Genomic DNA, 16,758 nt, shown 5'->3' on the forward strand with positions numbered 1-16,758 from the left:
AGATTTAGGATGTTGTTATCTGAAACATTGTAGAAAAGACGAGGAGTAATTTATATGAGCTGTAAGACACAGGTCTTGAATACAGAAAATAGCTTTTGTCCTCACGTACATCAGAGGCACACTATAATTGCACTCACGATTGTCGCCACTTTCTCCGCTGGACCGAGTGCATTCGAGTGCCAACCAAACTCCTTCTCCAGAAACTGGTTCTCTTCTTTTTTCCCACTGTTCAATGTCATTTAGGAAGTTTGATATTTTATAATTAACTCAATTATTTTCGTATCGATGACACCTTTTAATAACGTTTCAGTTTAATTATACAAAAAAGAAATTGATACAAGAAGAAAAATATAAGGAGTTTCTTATCCAATAGCAAAGTTCAAAATTTTGTCGTAGATCCAGATCTCTCTGAGTTCCAAAGATTTCAACATGAAACCGTTTAAGAACGTCAATATTATTAAGGTAGTGATATAAATTATCTAGCGCAGATTGAATCTGGTAAACCAATAAAACGTTCTCACAATTTTCATTTTTTCGTTCCAGCCTGACACACAATCGTGTCAGTAAGTATTGGCCGTGATATGAGGCTGTTAAAGGCGAGTTAACAACGAACCCCACGGACGAATTACACCTATGGGCACGTAGGTAGTCGAGCAATAGCAAGTTATTATCTCGATCGCAACGGCTACCAGTTGAACAAGTTCAATCGAAGAGTTCGATCGTTCTGGACGATTAAACAGCATTGTATTTGCTTGTCCTGAGCAGGTGTCTCGAAGACAGATATTGCTTGCACGCGACAACGTTTGGAATTATTGATGGAACGAGCCGTGGCTCGGTCACTTTTAAATCTGGCTAGGAGTTTAATCTCGTTTTGCGTCATGTCTGCTAGTACAAATTGATACGTGTTTTATTCGTACTATTAATTACTGCTTTAGAAGTCTAACGTGATTTTAATTACTCACCGTTTGGTATCTTCGTTAACTTTTATTGGAGAAATCAGATTAATGTGTATCGTTAATATTGTTAGGTTCTTAATGTTTATTAATTATAATTTACCTAACGATAATACTGAAATACAATGTACAATGAAAATGTTAAAATATTGACGATATAAATTAACAGTGTGAAGTATCCATAAAATACTACTTATCGAAGCTGACATGTTGTAAATTCAGAACTATGGTATCTTTGATCATTTCCAAGCTCTCATTCATTAGATCGAAATCAATTTAAGTGGTTCCATAGACCACATGGCCTATCGCAAAGTGCTAGCTTTTAATCCCACTTACTTTGTTAATGAATGATTTCTTGGTTTGTTGAGAGCCGTAATTTCAAGTATGACTCATTAAACAAATGTTATTCTTATAGCTTAAGTAGTTCTAATTAAAGACTTCTACTTTTCGAGTACATTTGCGGTATTATATAATTTTTTAAATAGAAAGTATTTCCTATAACAGAATCGAAAAAATCATGTAACAAAGAAGGAGTCAAAGACAATATATTCTTAGGATGAAAGGCTGCGACATTGTTTTCTGATTCTGGACTTTTTTTCTAGAGGGGACAGTCGATCCGAATGCTGTGGAAGCGCGAACTAGGGGCACCGAAGAAATAAATCAGGGTACCGATTGAAATTTAATGAGGAACGTGGAGCACAGGTGTGCGTCCGCTCCTAAACGCATACGATCAGCCTCCTGCACCCTCTCACACCCTCCTGTCGGCCAGCTCTTGGCTCGCTGTTAAAAGCTACATTCCATCGACCAAACAACCAGTTCTGAATCGGTTTCGAATTCTCGATGACTCATGAATCTTCGATCGCACGGATCTACCTAGAAGTCTGTATCCCGCGGGGAAGAAAGCGAAATCAGCAACCAAATCGCTTTATTCGGATCGATGAAAACGCAAATGCCTTTGACTGAATCTGGAGGTGGCATGAAAGGGACACTTTGTTTGGAACATACGAAACACTACAAACACTACTCAACTACTCAACTAATAGAAAGGTTAACTAGCTTTAGATAACATAGTTACGCAATCTTAATTAATATAAAGAATGCATCTCTTAATGAACGTTCCTTTTATTTTTATAGATTTTACATGAAGTAACCACTGAAGAACTGTGACCGTTTTCAATGTTAAAATGGCAGAACATTATCAATAAAATCATATACCGGTACGAAAGGTTGCTAGGATTATAAGCTGATAAGGAAATAAGATAGCAAGAAATATATTAGTCATTTTGCAAATAAGAGAGTTAGTACAATACAGCATGCAAACACTTGATCTAAAAAGATGTGCAAACGTGTGCTATAACAAAATAATTATCAAAGGATTATTTGCATCATATTTAAAGTTCTAGACTTTAACCGAGCAGTACACTAAGAAATTATAGTTTATGGTTTATTTGAAAGAATACTATCAACTCGGTTATTCCGACCTCCTGCAAAACAAGCTAATTCTGTTATCTTCTTCAGAGGAACCGACTGAAAAATCACGTTTTCAAATTGCGAGTAAAACAAATGTAATTAAATGATAATGCTCTGACACGCCTTTCATACGTATTAGGGTAGGCATCTCAGAGAGACATGTGAGAGTTGAAGAGCTTAAAAAGAAATCAGTTCATATAAGTTTGAAATGAAAAATTTAAGACATTAACTTCTTTTTTTCTATATGGAAAATTTTTGCAAATTATTGTTACTGTGTTTTACATACATTATTTACATTTTTAAAATTAGTCACAATATTTCTGTCTTTGTACAACAAATAATTCCAATCATTATGTGCAAGTTAAATCACTATAAGATCATATTAGAGGAGATAATGTAAAAACAAGCGAAGATGGCGCTTTTTGTCCTTCTACTTGATTTGTTTACAATGTGTTTTCAGTTTGCACACCTACTGAATTTTGTAGTATTCTGTTTGAAAAACCAAGGGCAGTCATTTGTTTGGTTACACTTCAACAGGTGAATAATCAATTTTTGTGAGGGAAAATACAGACTAATCTCTCTGCATGACTAAGCATCTCAAATTTTCAAACTGTGAAATCTTCACATTTTCAAATTTATAAAATATTAATTTTTTTGATACTTTAGATTCCTAGATCTGCAAATTCTAAAATTATCAAGATTTTAAGTTCTCAAGTTTGTAAGTTCCCAAATTTGTACTTTCCCAAAAACCGACATCTCCAAATATCTTAGTTCTAAAATTCTTACATCCCCAAATTTTTAAATGTCAAAATTCCGCTCTGAACTTCGAAACTCTTCCCTGCGTTCGTCGATAAAAAATTATCTCCGTCGTTCCCAGCGCGGCGGCCATATATCCGGAGATGGTAAATTGATCGCGTACGTTTTTCGTCACATCGGAACCCATCGAAATTCCCTGATAGCGAGGAAGAGAAGCGTAGAGTGCAACGGGGAGTCTGCCATCGGGCCGAGAACAGGCTGCTCCAGCAGGCGAGCAAGTGCCAGTTGCTCGCCGGCAGTTGCCACGGCTGGACATACTTACATTTGCGTCCTTTTCGCCGAGGTGTTCGTTTGCATGTAACTACCCTTGTCGTTTGTAACAGGGAATCGGAGGCTGAGCTTGAAGCTAACCGGAAACGAAAGTGGCAAGTTACCCGGCGAAGGAACAACGACGCGTGCAGAGGAAAAGATCATGAAAAGGAGGATGCCATGTGCCAGAAATAGTGAGTGCGTGTGAGTGGCGTGCGTGTACGTGAGTGGCTTCGGTCCTTCGACCCTCGAGGACGTACCACCAGCCGAGGACACGATGATGATCCCGATGATACGCACTGCTATCCTCCTCTACGTCTTCGTTCACCTCGATGCCGCTGCGAACACCATCACTATGGCCAAGGTGAGTGATCTGTCCACGATATTTCACCACGTTTATCTCACCGTAGATGATAGATCTCGGTCACTAGGTGATTTTGAGCTAGGATTCGAAGTCCTACTTTCAAACGTTGGAGCGACGATTAAGTTCTTTGGAGTTTTAGGTATTTGGACGTCAGGACTTCTATTCTTTGATATTTTTGAACTTTGACATGAAGTTTTAGGATTCGCCACTTTGTGATGCTGAGAATTTGGAACTTTGGGATTAGGGAATTGTTTCGAGATGGATCTTTGAAACTTTGGATGGCTAGAAGTTTGAAAAGGAATTTTTTTACTTTAGAACCTTGGAACTTTAGAAATTTGCAGACTTATGACTTGAGGAACTACAGGCTTTGAAATTTTGTAGGCTTTAAACTTTGAGTCTTTGTAACTTTGTAGTTTTTAAATTTTGAGTCTTTGTAACTTTGTACTTTTTAAACTTTGAGACTTTGTAATTTTGTAATATTTAAACTTTGATACTTTGTAATTTTGTAGTATTTAAACTTTGAGACTTTGTAATTTTGTAGTTTTTAAACTTTGAGTCTTTGTAACTTTGTAGTATTTAAACTTTGAGACTTTGTAATTTTGTAGTATTTAAACTTTGAAGCTTTGTGTCATTCTTAAACTTGGAGGCCTTGTGATTTTATGATTCTTATACTTTGAGGCTTTGTAATTTTGTAGTTCATAAACTTTGAAGCTCTGTGTCATTCTTAAACTTTCAAGCTTAGTGCTTTTGTAATTTACTTTGAGGCTTTGTAATTTTGTAAGGTTAAAATTTTTAAACTGAGATACAATTCTTTAATTTTAGAAAGAGTTAGGAATCATATACCCACCATATTAACGTATCTTCAATTTTATTTTCCATATTCTCTAATACATTCTCAATTTAAAAATATGTACATAATAGATGATGTAGAATTGTTAGGCATCTCAAAAATTTTATTCTTCAGTGATTAAAATTTAATTACATTTCATAATATTTTATAGGGTGCTTATTAATATTAAGAATTCATACACAAGCTACTCAATAAATCTGAGAGCCGGATTATTAATTAATTACATACCAGGAACGAAGGAGATTAACAGTATTTATTGCTATTAATCAAGCAATCGTCGGAGAAATATCCTCGCATTAAGAAATCGACTTTATTATCCTAATGATATTGCGAAATAGATTTTCATAAATGTTAAGTGCCTGCTTAATAAAATTGTCGATTCAGAAGTTTACTTTGAAATAATATTCCATGCTTCAATTATAATATTTGCTAAACATACTTCAAAATTATAATATCTATAAGGAAATTGCATTCTTTTGAAAAACAAGGTTGATGTTTAGTTCAGTAGTTTATTTGAAGAATCAATGAAAAATAATTTGAAAAATAAATGGTCTCTTATGTTTAATTGAAAAAATTTAATATTTAATTGGAAAATAAATGTCCTCTAATATTTAATTGAAAAATGAATGTCCCCTAATATTTAACTGCAAAAGTAAATAACCTCGAGTATTAAATAAAAAAACATATGACTTTTAATATAAATTAAAAAATATTTTAAAGTGCCATGAGTAAGAATGCTTCCTGAAAAAAATCATTTTAATCAAATAAGCATCGGGTTAATACACAGGTATACAATGGGTCGTTTCTAGCGTAAAATACAGCGGTGCAACCGTATTTACACGAAGTATTAACCGTTTAAACTGTTCGTTGTGTAGTTAGATGTTCATAGTACGCGGTTGGTGGTTTATTAATTAGACTCAGTTTGCAAGTACAAGCAGAAACAATATTTCGACCAAACGAAAGAACGTTTTTACGGTCGTTACTCGACGGAAAAAATTATTAGCACTCGGCTGGTTGTACGAGCCAAAGGCCTTTTATGTGCCCCGCCATGCGATACAAATACGCTTTTGTTTGCAAGAGGCAAAGAAGAAAGGTAAATACTGTATATCGAATGCTCGATTAAAGATCCGACAATGCACTTTTTTTTCGCTATAATTATAAATAGACGATATACCTATCTCTCTGTATCACACTGTTTCTCTCCTTCACTAATGATTAATCGAGAAGTTTCATTGTACCATGCTCGCTGCTAACTTAATTATGTGGAGCACCCGATAAACTCGCTGCTTTCACACTCGAACAAGATAATTTTGATTTCTTGTTACGAAATTTTATTGCATTCTTTGCTCGGTTCTAAGAACCTTTCGAAACGACGATTCTTCCGTGAAACTTTCCTTGAGAGTTAGCTCGCGTTATATTGCAGTTTTTGGGAGAAGTTTGGGGAGCATTGGGTGGATTGGTGTGGGACTACTATCGCGGTTATATCATCACGTTATAGCGCTATGGGGGTATTTTCATGAAGGTTATATTGATAATGGGTAATAATGGTATGCGTACCACTATATTTTACATTTTTAACTTTTTTATCTATATGCTGTGTACTTGTGTTATATCGTCATATGTTATATATGTAGGTCTTGCATGTATTGTCATGTGTTACTAATATCGTATACATAAATTAACACATTTGCAAATTGTTAAGCTTTCAAATTTTCAAGTTGGTCATTTTGCAAATTTCCAAGTTGTTAATTTTTCAGATTTCTGAATTGTTGTTTTCAAATTAGGTTTCAAATTTTTTGTAGCTTTCGAATTTTCAAGTTGGTCATTTTTCAAATTGCCAAGTTGCTAATATTCCAAATTTTCGAACTGTCAAGTTTTCAAATTGGTTTTCGAATTTTTCAAAGTTTCCAAATTTCTGAATTGTCAAATTTTCAAAGTGGTTTTCAAATTTTTCAAATTTTCTAAATTGGTAATTTTATAATTTCTCAATTAATAATTTTCCTAATTTCCAGTTTGATGACTTCCTTAATTTCTAAATTTCTAAATCATCAAATCTTTAAATTCTCAAATTAAAAGAAGTTCTAAATTCTTTCGAAGTCGTCAAATTTATAAACACTAAAATTCTCAAGTTTCAAAGTTTACAAATTTTCAAATTTCCCGCGTTCAAATTTGCAAATTTGAAAAAGAATAATTAATGTCTATTATCAATGCAATATTGTAAATATTTCAGTACCATCAATTTTTCTAATTACTGAGTCTTCAAATATCGATTACCGTATTCTTACGTCTTGTACCTCTACCCATATTCTCACGCGTTATATCACAGTTCGTTATATCACCACACATGTTATATTACCAATCACACGAATTTTAACCTTAATAATCTTCTTCCTAAATTTCAATAATCTTCTAAAAAAACACAATTTTTGTCCAATATATTGTCGATTAAAATAATTTGTTACCTTTAACCCATCTGTGGCAATATAACAAGAGTGTATTCTAATTAAATGTAACTATAGACATCAATGTTATAAATGTAATAAGAACTTATATAAAATATAAACTAACAAGATTATGTAAATTTTTTTACAAATTTTTCAAATGTTCTCCAAATGTTCTTCGTATAAAAATGTATATAAAAATCACTAATTATTATACATTACTAGACATTTATATATGTTATTATTGACACAGTTTCATTACTACTTTTTTGCATTCATAAACAGGGAGAGAGACAATGATAGTAAAAGTAATAATAGTAATTTGTAATATGTGACGATTTGTCATATGTGATGATTTGTTATATGTGATCATTTGTAATTCAGGAATAGAGGAATTTGGGGATTGGGGATTTTAGGAATTGGGAATCTAGGGAATTGGGGATTTAGAAATTAAAAAATTGGAGTCTTTAGGAATTTGAAGACTTGAAAATTTGTGCATTTAGAAATTTTGAGACTTGAGATTTTGGGAATGTAAAAATTGTGGTCTTTAAAAATTTTTAAACTTGATTTAGTAACTTAGTGACTTGCAGGTCTAAGGATTCAGAAATTTAGAGATTTAGACATTTTGGGACTTAAGAATTTGTGAACTGAGAATTTTGGAGATTTAAGGATTTAAGGGTTTAGGGATTTATAAATTTGAAAACTTAGGTATTCAGGGATTTAACAATTTGAGGCTATAGCAATTGTGGTCTTAAAGAATTTTTAAACTTGATTTAGTAATTCAGTGACTTGAGGATTTAAGGATTGAGAAATTTATGGATTTAAACATTTTATGACTTAGGGACTTGTGAACGAAAAATTTTGAATATATGAGAATTTAGAGGTTTACAAATTTGAAGCCTTAGGTATTCAGAGATTTAGCAATTTAGGAATTTAGAAATTTGTGGATTCAGGTATTTCTGCAACTAGATCAGAAATAGCAAGTAAGCTTGAAAATAGAATAACAATCGAAAGCAAAACTCGTCCGAGCTCTCCACAAGGGGATAAGAATTTCCCTGTTATATCGAAGCTCTGCAATCTTTTCTGAAAGTAAACAGAGCAACATAAGACTCCGACGTAATTCTGCTATCCGCGTTATTAAGATCGCTGTTCCAAGCGATTCGGACTTTTTCGGGTCAGAAAATACGTGAAACGCTCGGTTGTGGAACGTGTTCCTAGAAATTCGAGTGCAGACAGTCGCACATTATCGCGGCCAACAAGAAACATCTTACGCTAAGCAAGTTATCTAGCGAAAGAAAATCTAGATGTAGAAAATGGCGTAGGAAAAAATGTGCGCACAAGCGAGTAATTATTACTCGGTGAAATTTCTGTTATCGGAACACGCTGGTAGCAGGGAACTATTGCACTATAGTTTACAAACAATCGACTCGAGATGGAAAGAAGAACGTAAGTAGCTAGACACTCGTGTACGCTTTTATCGTAATTAATTCGATAACGAACCATCGAGCAGTGCACAAATAAGTAGAATTTTCTCTTTAGCGGCTGCTACGGGAATCGTACATGTCCGATTGCACCGTATCTCTGCGGTGAAATTGATTAGACCCTTGTGATTTCTGTTTCAAGGAAATATTGAAATACTACATCTCTCCGTGTGATTTATAACGTTTTAAGGTGGATAATAATTGTTTTCAGTGGATAACAATTGCTATTTAAGGTGGAAATTGAGTGAAAGATTTAAGAATTGGCGAGGGTGATAATTTTTTTTATGAGAAGTTGTATTTTTGTGGATTGTCGAAAATTGGAGAGTATTTTGGGTTGTGAGTTATTGCAAACTGGAAGTTATTAGGGGTTGTAAATTATTGCAAGTTAAAAATTATTACAAATTCTAGGTTCCCAATTCCAAAAATCCCCAATTCCTAAATTCCCCAAATTCTCAAACTCCAAAATTCCTAAATCCCCGAATTCTTTAATCCTCAAATACCCTCTTTCCAAACTCCCCACTTCCTAAATCCCCAATTCCTAAATTCCCCAAATTCTCAAACTCCAAAATTCCTAAATCCCCGAATTCTTTAATCCTCAAATACCCTCTTTCCAAACTCCCCACTTCCTAAATCCCCAATTCCTAAATTCCCCAAATTCTCAAATTCCAAAATTCCTAAATCCCCGAATTCTTTAATCCTCAAATACCCTCTTTCCAAACTCCCCACTTCCTAAATCCCCAATTCCTAAATTCCCCAAATTCTCAAACTCCAAAATTCCTAAATCCCCGAATTCTCTAATCCTCAAATACCTTCTTTCCAAACTCCCCACTTCCTAAATCCCCAATTCCTAAATTCCCCAAATTCTCAAACTCCAAAATTCCTAAATCCCCGAATTCTTTAATCCTCAAATACCTTCTTTCCAAACTCCCGACTTCCTAAATTCCCAAATCCTCTAAACCTCAAATTCCTGAGCTCCAAATTATCAATATCCTCCAATTTCCAAATCCCTAAATTTCCAACTCCCAAAATTCCACTCACCCAAAATTTTCTCCATCATCTCCAACCGGTAGATTCCATAACGCCGCCATGTACGGCACGGATTTTTTGCCTCTACAAAAGTGTTTATCCCCCTCGAAGAAAGCACACCTGCGGAATGTGTCAAACTTTTTTTTCCCATACTCAAGTTCTCGGGACCACTTACGTAGGCATAGATCCGCCACCGTGTGGAATTCGTACGTGGGCATACTTGGCATCCGGACAGTCTCTTTTTTCTCCTCTTCTCTCTCTTTTTTTCGCCTCTCCATTTCGACTTTACACGCTCTCATCACGCTCCTGGCGCCGATAAATATGCCGTCTTTTTTTTCTCTCTTACCAAACGCATTTTGTCTTTTGATCGGCCTTCAAAATCGGTATTGGATCGCGTCATCAATCAGCAAAGGTCGCTTCTGATGCAAATTATTCTACACAATGAAATGCCATTCATTCGGAAATTCTTGTCTTCATTTCTTGTTTTTTTTTTTTATTCTGCATTCCTACATCGTTAATATATATTTGTGATTAAAATTTCGTTCAGGAACTTTCCATCTGGTTTAGCTGGATTTTTTATGCTAATCCTGACAGTTGTTCTTGTCGTTTTTAAATGATTTTATGTGCTCGGTTATGATTCAATTAGCGTCTTGATTCTTCGCTAAAATATATTCGATTATTCTTTCGATGGATTATATTTGCGAGAACTGTAAGTAGTTTTTAAATAAATTGTGTAGAAATAATTGATCAATTATTCATTTCAAATTATGCGTAAAAATTAGAGTGGTTAAAAATTTTAACCATACTTGACATCGGTTGATTAATTTTACATGAAGCTCTCAGTAAAATGTAAACATACACATGGTCATATTTATTTAATTCGACAAAGTATATTCTCTACTCTTTATTAAATATAAAAATACAGAACGTTTCAACACCTGCTTGATCAGAATCCCATCGCTGAGCCTGCGTGTATCAAATAAATAATTCAGTGAAAAATGAATATTCATATCCTAATAAAGTGATCAAGCTGTCAGGAACGATAACCGTTTTAATTAGATATTAGATAGTATTAATTGAAAAAGGTGGTTGATACCGTAGACGTAAGCGATATTATACATACTAAACGACATGTAATTAGACCTAATTAAAAAAGCAATTGGAATACCGGAAGCGTTAACAACATTCGATAGATATGTACATTAAACCCAGCCAGAAAGATGCGAGACATTAATATACAATGGCTTCGCGTTATTAGCAAGTATAATCATTTAGTACGTTAAATAGCCTTAATAATATTGAGAACCTAATGGGCAATGATTCCAACCGCGGCAACGATAACCAGCTTGTAACATTAGAAATACTAGCCTCTCCCTTTCTCTTAACGATATCATTAAATACTAGTAATACTACTCAAGGATATTAACGTTATTAGGATATTAACTGTCCGATTCAAGTGCACCTCTCTGTTTATCTATCGGGACTGTAAATCGATCGTAAATTTACGCATACATGCACACGAGGGCCAACTTGTTACGAACATAATCTATGTATTAGGTAATGGACGATCTTTTACTATGTAGCTTTGTAAATACATTTATTTCACGCATTCGTGTAAATACACTTACTTTATGCTTAGAAGAAATGCTTTGGTAAATGCACTTTATGGAAAGGATGCGCAAAATTTTATTAATTTCATGCTTTTTGTTAAATATATTTATTTTAGGAATTTCGTTATTGAATCGATTTTATTGAATTTTGAGTTTCAAATTGCGAATGGGTGTAATGTGAATTATGCAATATATGGAGAGGATTGGTATCGAGCGCATCAGATCATTATTTTAGTACAAGTTTTGATTGATTTTGTTAAATTTTAAGTTTTAAATTGTAAATGGGTGTAATGTGAATTATGCAATATAAGGAGAGGATTGGTATTGAATGCATCAGGTCATTATTTTCATACCAGTTTTGATAGATTTTGTTAAATTTTAAATTTCAAACTGCAAATTGGTATAATGTGGATTATGCAATATAAGGAGAGGATTGATATCCAGTACATCAAAGCATTATTTTGGTACTAATACTGATGGATTTTATTAAATTTTAATTTTTAGCTTGTAAATGGGTGTAATGTGAATTATGCAATATATAGAGAGAATTGATATCAAGTACATCAGATCATTATTTTGGTACCAGTTTTAGATTTTGTTGAATTTTAATTTTTAACTTGTAAATGGGTGCAATATGAATTATGCAATATATGGAGAGGATTGATATCGAGTTCACCACCAGATACCATTATTTTGGTACCACTTTCGATCGACTTTGTTGAATTTTAAATTTCAAATTGTAAATAAGTGTAAGGTGGATTATGCAATATAACAAGAGGATTGATATCAAGTGCACCACAAGCTACCATTATTTTGGTACCAGTTTTGATCGATTTTGTTGAATTTTAAGTTTCAAATTGTAAATAGGTGTAATGCAAATTTGCAATATATGTAAAGGATTGATATCGAGTGATTTGGTGTTATGTACGTGGTACTTGAACGACAATTATATCGTGGGTTTAGGTTTAATAAAAAGTTTCTGTCAGCAGCCATATACCCAACTGAAACTACTAAACCTTTGACATGTTCATTTATTTTAAATTATAATTTTATTTTAAATTTAGTAAGATGATCTTGAACCTGTATTGATAATAATGTATTAATTTGAATTTCAAATCAAGTATGCCCTATTAGTTAAAGCATGTGTCATACTTACAATTAGAGAAGCTTGCAAGATGATTTCTAAACGAAAGAAATTTTTGTGTCTCAATTTTGTCAGAAGGAGTAATAATTAATAAAAAGCAGGCTGCACGAATGGCGAGCATCAAGTCCAGAAAGAATGTGTCTAAGAAACCTGTTTGGGGAGAGCCAATATCTTACGGGGTCCTCTTTCTCCTGCTCTCCTCTCTTGCTACTCGTGATGAACACACGTGTGCAGCTTCTCGTGTGCATTGCGACACGAAGAGCTTCGCCCGAATGCTCAGGTGTTAGCATGTAGTCCCCTTTTTACCTTTTGTGTCTCGTTCTGCCTTTTGCATCCTCGATGGGGAAGCTTCTTCATCATTGTTCGATTAGAAAGGATCCGAGATCCATTAGAGGCGATTAGCGTTCGGTACTCGTTTGTGAAAATCTACGAACAGTTACGAAATGTGCACTTTTTTTTACCGGGAAGAGTATTATTAACTGTAGGCATCGATACTGTAATTTGCAACTGATGCGCGTTTGATAGTGGAGGGAATCAGAGAAATTTATTATTCCGAGATTAATTGCGGTGCATTCTTCTTATATCGCCACTCCTAGAAACCTGTTGGATTCAGGTTATTTGTATCGTTAAGGATTGTACGGGGTGGCGATATAACGAGAGCGATGCGATTTTGGTACTGTGATGGACTTCCTGGAGAAGTTGGGAAAATTGCAATTTGGGGAGATAGGAAGTGGGAAATTAAGGAATTGGGGTATTTAGAAATTGGGAAAATTGCAATTTGGGGAGATAGGTAGTGGGAAATTAGGAAATTGGAAAAATTGCAATTTGGAGAGTTAGGTAGTGGGAAATTAAGGAATTGGGAAAATTGCAATTCGGGGATTTAGATAGTGGGAAATTAAGGAATTGGGATATTTAGAAATTGGGAAAATTGCAATTTGGGGAGATAGGTAGTGGGAAATTAGGGAATTGGGAAAATTGCAATTTGGGGAGTTAGGTAGTGGGAAATTAAGGAATTGGGAAAATTGCAATTCGGGGATTTAGATAGTGGGAAATTAAGGAATTGGGATATTTAGAAATTGGGAAAATTGCAATTTGGGGAGATAGGTAGTGGGAAATTAGGGAATTGGGAAAATTGCAATTTGGGGAGTTAGGTAGTGGGAAATTAGGGAATTGGGAAAATTGCAATTTGGGGATTTAGATAGTGGGAAATTAGGGAATTGGGAAAATTACAATTTGGGGAGATAGATAGCGGGAAATTAGGGAATTGGGAAAATTGCAATTTGGGGAGTTAGGTAGTGGGAAATTTGGGAATTGGGAAAATTACAATTTGGGGATTTAGATAGTGGGAAATTAGGGAATTGGGAAAATTGCAATTTGGGGAGTTAGGTAGTGGGAAATTAGGGAATTGGGAAAATTGCAATTTGGGGAGTTAGGTAGTGGGAAATTAGGGAATTGGGAAAATTACAATTTGGGGATTTAGATAGTGGGAAATTAGGGAATTGGGAAAATTACAATTTGGGGAGATAGATAGCGGGAAATTAGGGAATTGGGAAAATTGCAATTTGGGGAGTTAGGTAGTGGGAAATTTGGGAATTGGGAAAATTACAATTTGGGGATTTAGATAGTGGGAAATTAAGGAATTGGGATATTTAAGAATTGGAAAAATTACAATTCGGGGATTTAGGTAGTGGGAAATTAAGAAGTTCGGAAAATTGCAATTTGAGGAGTTAGGTGGCGGGAAATTAAGGAATTGGGAAAATAGCAATCTGGGCATTTAAGTAGTGGAAAATTATGGAATTGGAAAAATTGCGATTTAGTGATTTAGCTAGTGGGAAATGTAGGAATTTGAAAATTAGAATTTACTGACGTCCCTCATAAAAATAGCAGAAACTACAATTAACACCACATCGATTCTTTGATAAAAATGCCAACATATTTCATAAATGCTCCCAGCACAAAATGGCCGCTTCTTTGTTAATAAAAACAATAGATCAATGAATCAACTGAAGGTTGCCAGTTATGAATATCTCATTTTTCAATCACCAATGCTACAAAATGATAGAAGAGTTTCTCATTCGTTTTGCAATAAGAAGTCCATAGTTTTTTATCATTCTGAAATATGATGTATTGAAAATTCAATGTTCATTAATGTAACACATTGGTTGATCCATTATGCACTCCAGTGAACAATCAGCTCGTTAGTATTACGAATATCAATGAAGTATTATAGTACATACAGTCATTTTTTACAAACCTTAATCTTTAAATTGGCATGCTGCAAGTACCTATTTATGTCACTTTTATTGTCAGCAGAGCATATCAAACTTCTTGTGTTTCGAAATCAGTCAACGTTCTGACAACCAGCAATTGCAAAATGTGAATAAAAAATTAATACAGTACTTTCTACATACCTTCAGCTCTAAATTGACATGTAACATGTATTATTTTGCCTCACTTTTATGTCATGAAATCAACCAAACTTCACAGTTATGAATCGTTACTGAATTCCAAACATTACAGAAACTAATTTAAGTATTAAACAGGAATAATTACTATAATAAGTTTGCACAAATCTCAAGCTTTATATTGATACCCCACAAGCGCTATTTTGCACCACTTTTATGTCATCAAATCACTATACACTAATTCCAAGATATTGATATCTATTTTTCACATAAACTTCACAAATATGTGTTCTACGTTCGAATAAAAGTGGTTCTGTATCCGGCATAGAAAGGTTAACGACATAAATCCAAAAGTTTTCATCCCGTAAGGCGATTACTATACCGTCCTTGCGAATCGAGAATTAGGTGCACGTGTATCTCGATTCTACGAAGCTATTCACGTTAATAGCAGCCTCCTGTCGCAGTTGCACAACTGTCTCAACGTAACACAAAAGTAATATTTCACCGTCGCCTGCCAGCTTTTCGCTTCCTCTCGCTTAGTATATCCCCGTATCATTATCGATGAAATTTTCAGCGAGTTCTGAATAAAAACACGAAGCGGTTCGTTTAGCTGTCTCAGCCGCATAGATGTCGATCTTGCTCGATCCAGCTAGCAATTAGCGTGGCGGTAACGAGAACCAATTAAAATAGATCGCAATAACACAATAGTTATTTGGAATGTTGTTCGTTCAACCGGCTTTGTAAAAAAGATTGAGAGTCCTTTGAAATTGAAATGATGCTATCTTTCATTAATATTGAACATTAGCACCACGAGATACCATTATTTTTGTATCGGTTTTGATCGATTTTATGCAATTTTAAGTTTTGAATTGTTAATGGGTGTAATGTGGATTATGCAATATATGGAGGGGATTGGTATGGAGTGCATTAGATCATTATTTTGGTACCAGTTTTAATAGATTTTGTCAAATTTTAAATTTTAAATTGTGTATGGGTCTAATGTGGATTATGCAATATAAGGAGAGGATTGATATCGAATGCATTAGATCATTATTTTAGTACTAGTATTGATGGATTTTATTGAACTTTAAATTTCAAATTGTAAATAGGTGTATTGTGGATTATGCAATATAAGGAGAGGATTGGTATAGAGTGCATTAGATCATTATTTTGGTACCAGTATTGATGGATTTTATTGAATTTTAAATTTTAAATTGTAAATAGTTGTAATGTGGATTATGCAATATACGGAGAGGATAGATATCGAGTGCATGAGATCATTATTTTGGTACTAGTATTGATGGATTTTATTGAATTTTAATTTTTAGCTTGTAAATGGGCATAATGTGAATTATGCAATATATGGAGAGGACTGGTATCCAGTGCAAGAGATCATTATTTTCGTACCAGTTTTGATCGATTTTGTTGAATTTTAATTTTTAACTTGTAAACGGGTGTAATGTGAATTATGCAATATATGGAGAGAATTGATATCGAGTGCATTACCAGATACCATTACTTTGATACCAGTTCTGATCCCATATATTGAATTTCAAGTTATAAATTGTAAATGAATGTAATGTGGGTTATGCAATATAAGTAGAGGATTGAAGTTGACTTTTGTTAGGATCAGTTTTGTTAGGTTTCATATACATCTATCACATAAATGTCCACAAAAACATCTCCCATCTTACAATCAAGCGATAAACATTTCCTAAGAAAGCGAATCATAAGTTCTTGCAACCATTTCCAGATCGAAAATGATACAAAATTACTGCTGACTGTTTCAATATCATCAGAACTATTGAATACGGAAAATTGTACAATTTCACAGTCGATCCGTTAGCGGAGGTTGTCCAGGACCTTGATCGTTGATCGCTAGGTAATACTAGGTTTTTATCTCGGTTCAAATCAATCCACTGTCTCTACTCTGTAATCAATTCTGTCGG

The 16,758-nt window shown here is 34.1% G+C and overlaps 1 protein-coding gene across 2 annotated transcripts in view; it reads left to right on the forward strand.

Annotated features, from left to right (window-relative positions):
* Positions 1-16,758, forward strand: part of magu (SPARC related modular calcium binding-like protein magu) — a 40,801-nt gene continuing 24,043 nt past the window's right edge. Inside the window, exons 1-5 of one of the 2 annotated variants that reach the window (XM_012282492.2) lie at positions 1-462; positions 544-641; positions 1,556-2,000; positions 2,088-2,170; positions 3,563-3,852. In XM_012282492.2, the coding sequence (XP_012137882.2) occupies positions 3,766-3,852 (87 nt within the window). In that variant the 5' untranslated portion in view covers positions 1-462; positions 544-641; positions 1,556-2,000; positions 2,088-2,170; positions 3,563-3,765. Of the gene's footprint in view, positions 463-543; positions 642-1,555; positions 2,001-2,087; positions 2,171-3,562; positions 3,853-8,454; positions 8,590-16,758 lie in introns of those variants that run through there. The other variant, XM_012282494.2, reaches the window with a different exon arrangement.

Source organism: Megachile rotundata, chromosome 3 (genome assembly GCF_050947335.1).
Source record: "Megachile rotundata isolate GNS110a chromosome 3, iyMegRotu1, whole genome shotgun sequence".
NCBI lineage: Eukaryota > Metazoa > Arthropoda > Insecta > Hymenoptera > Megachilidae > Megachile > Megachile rotundata.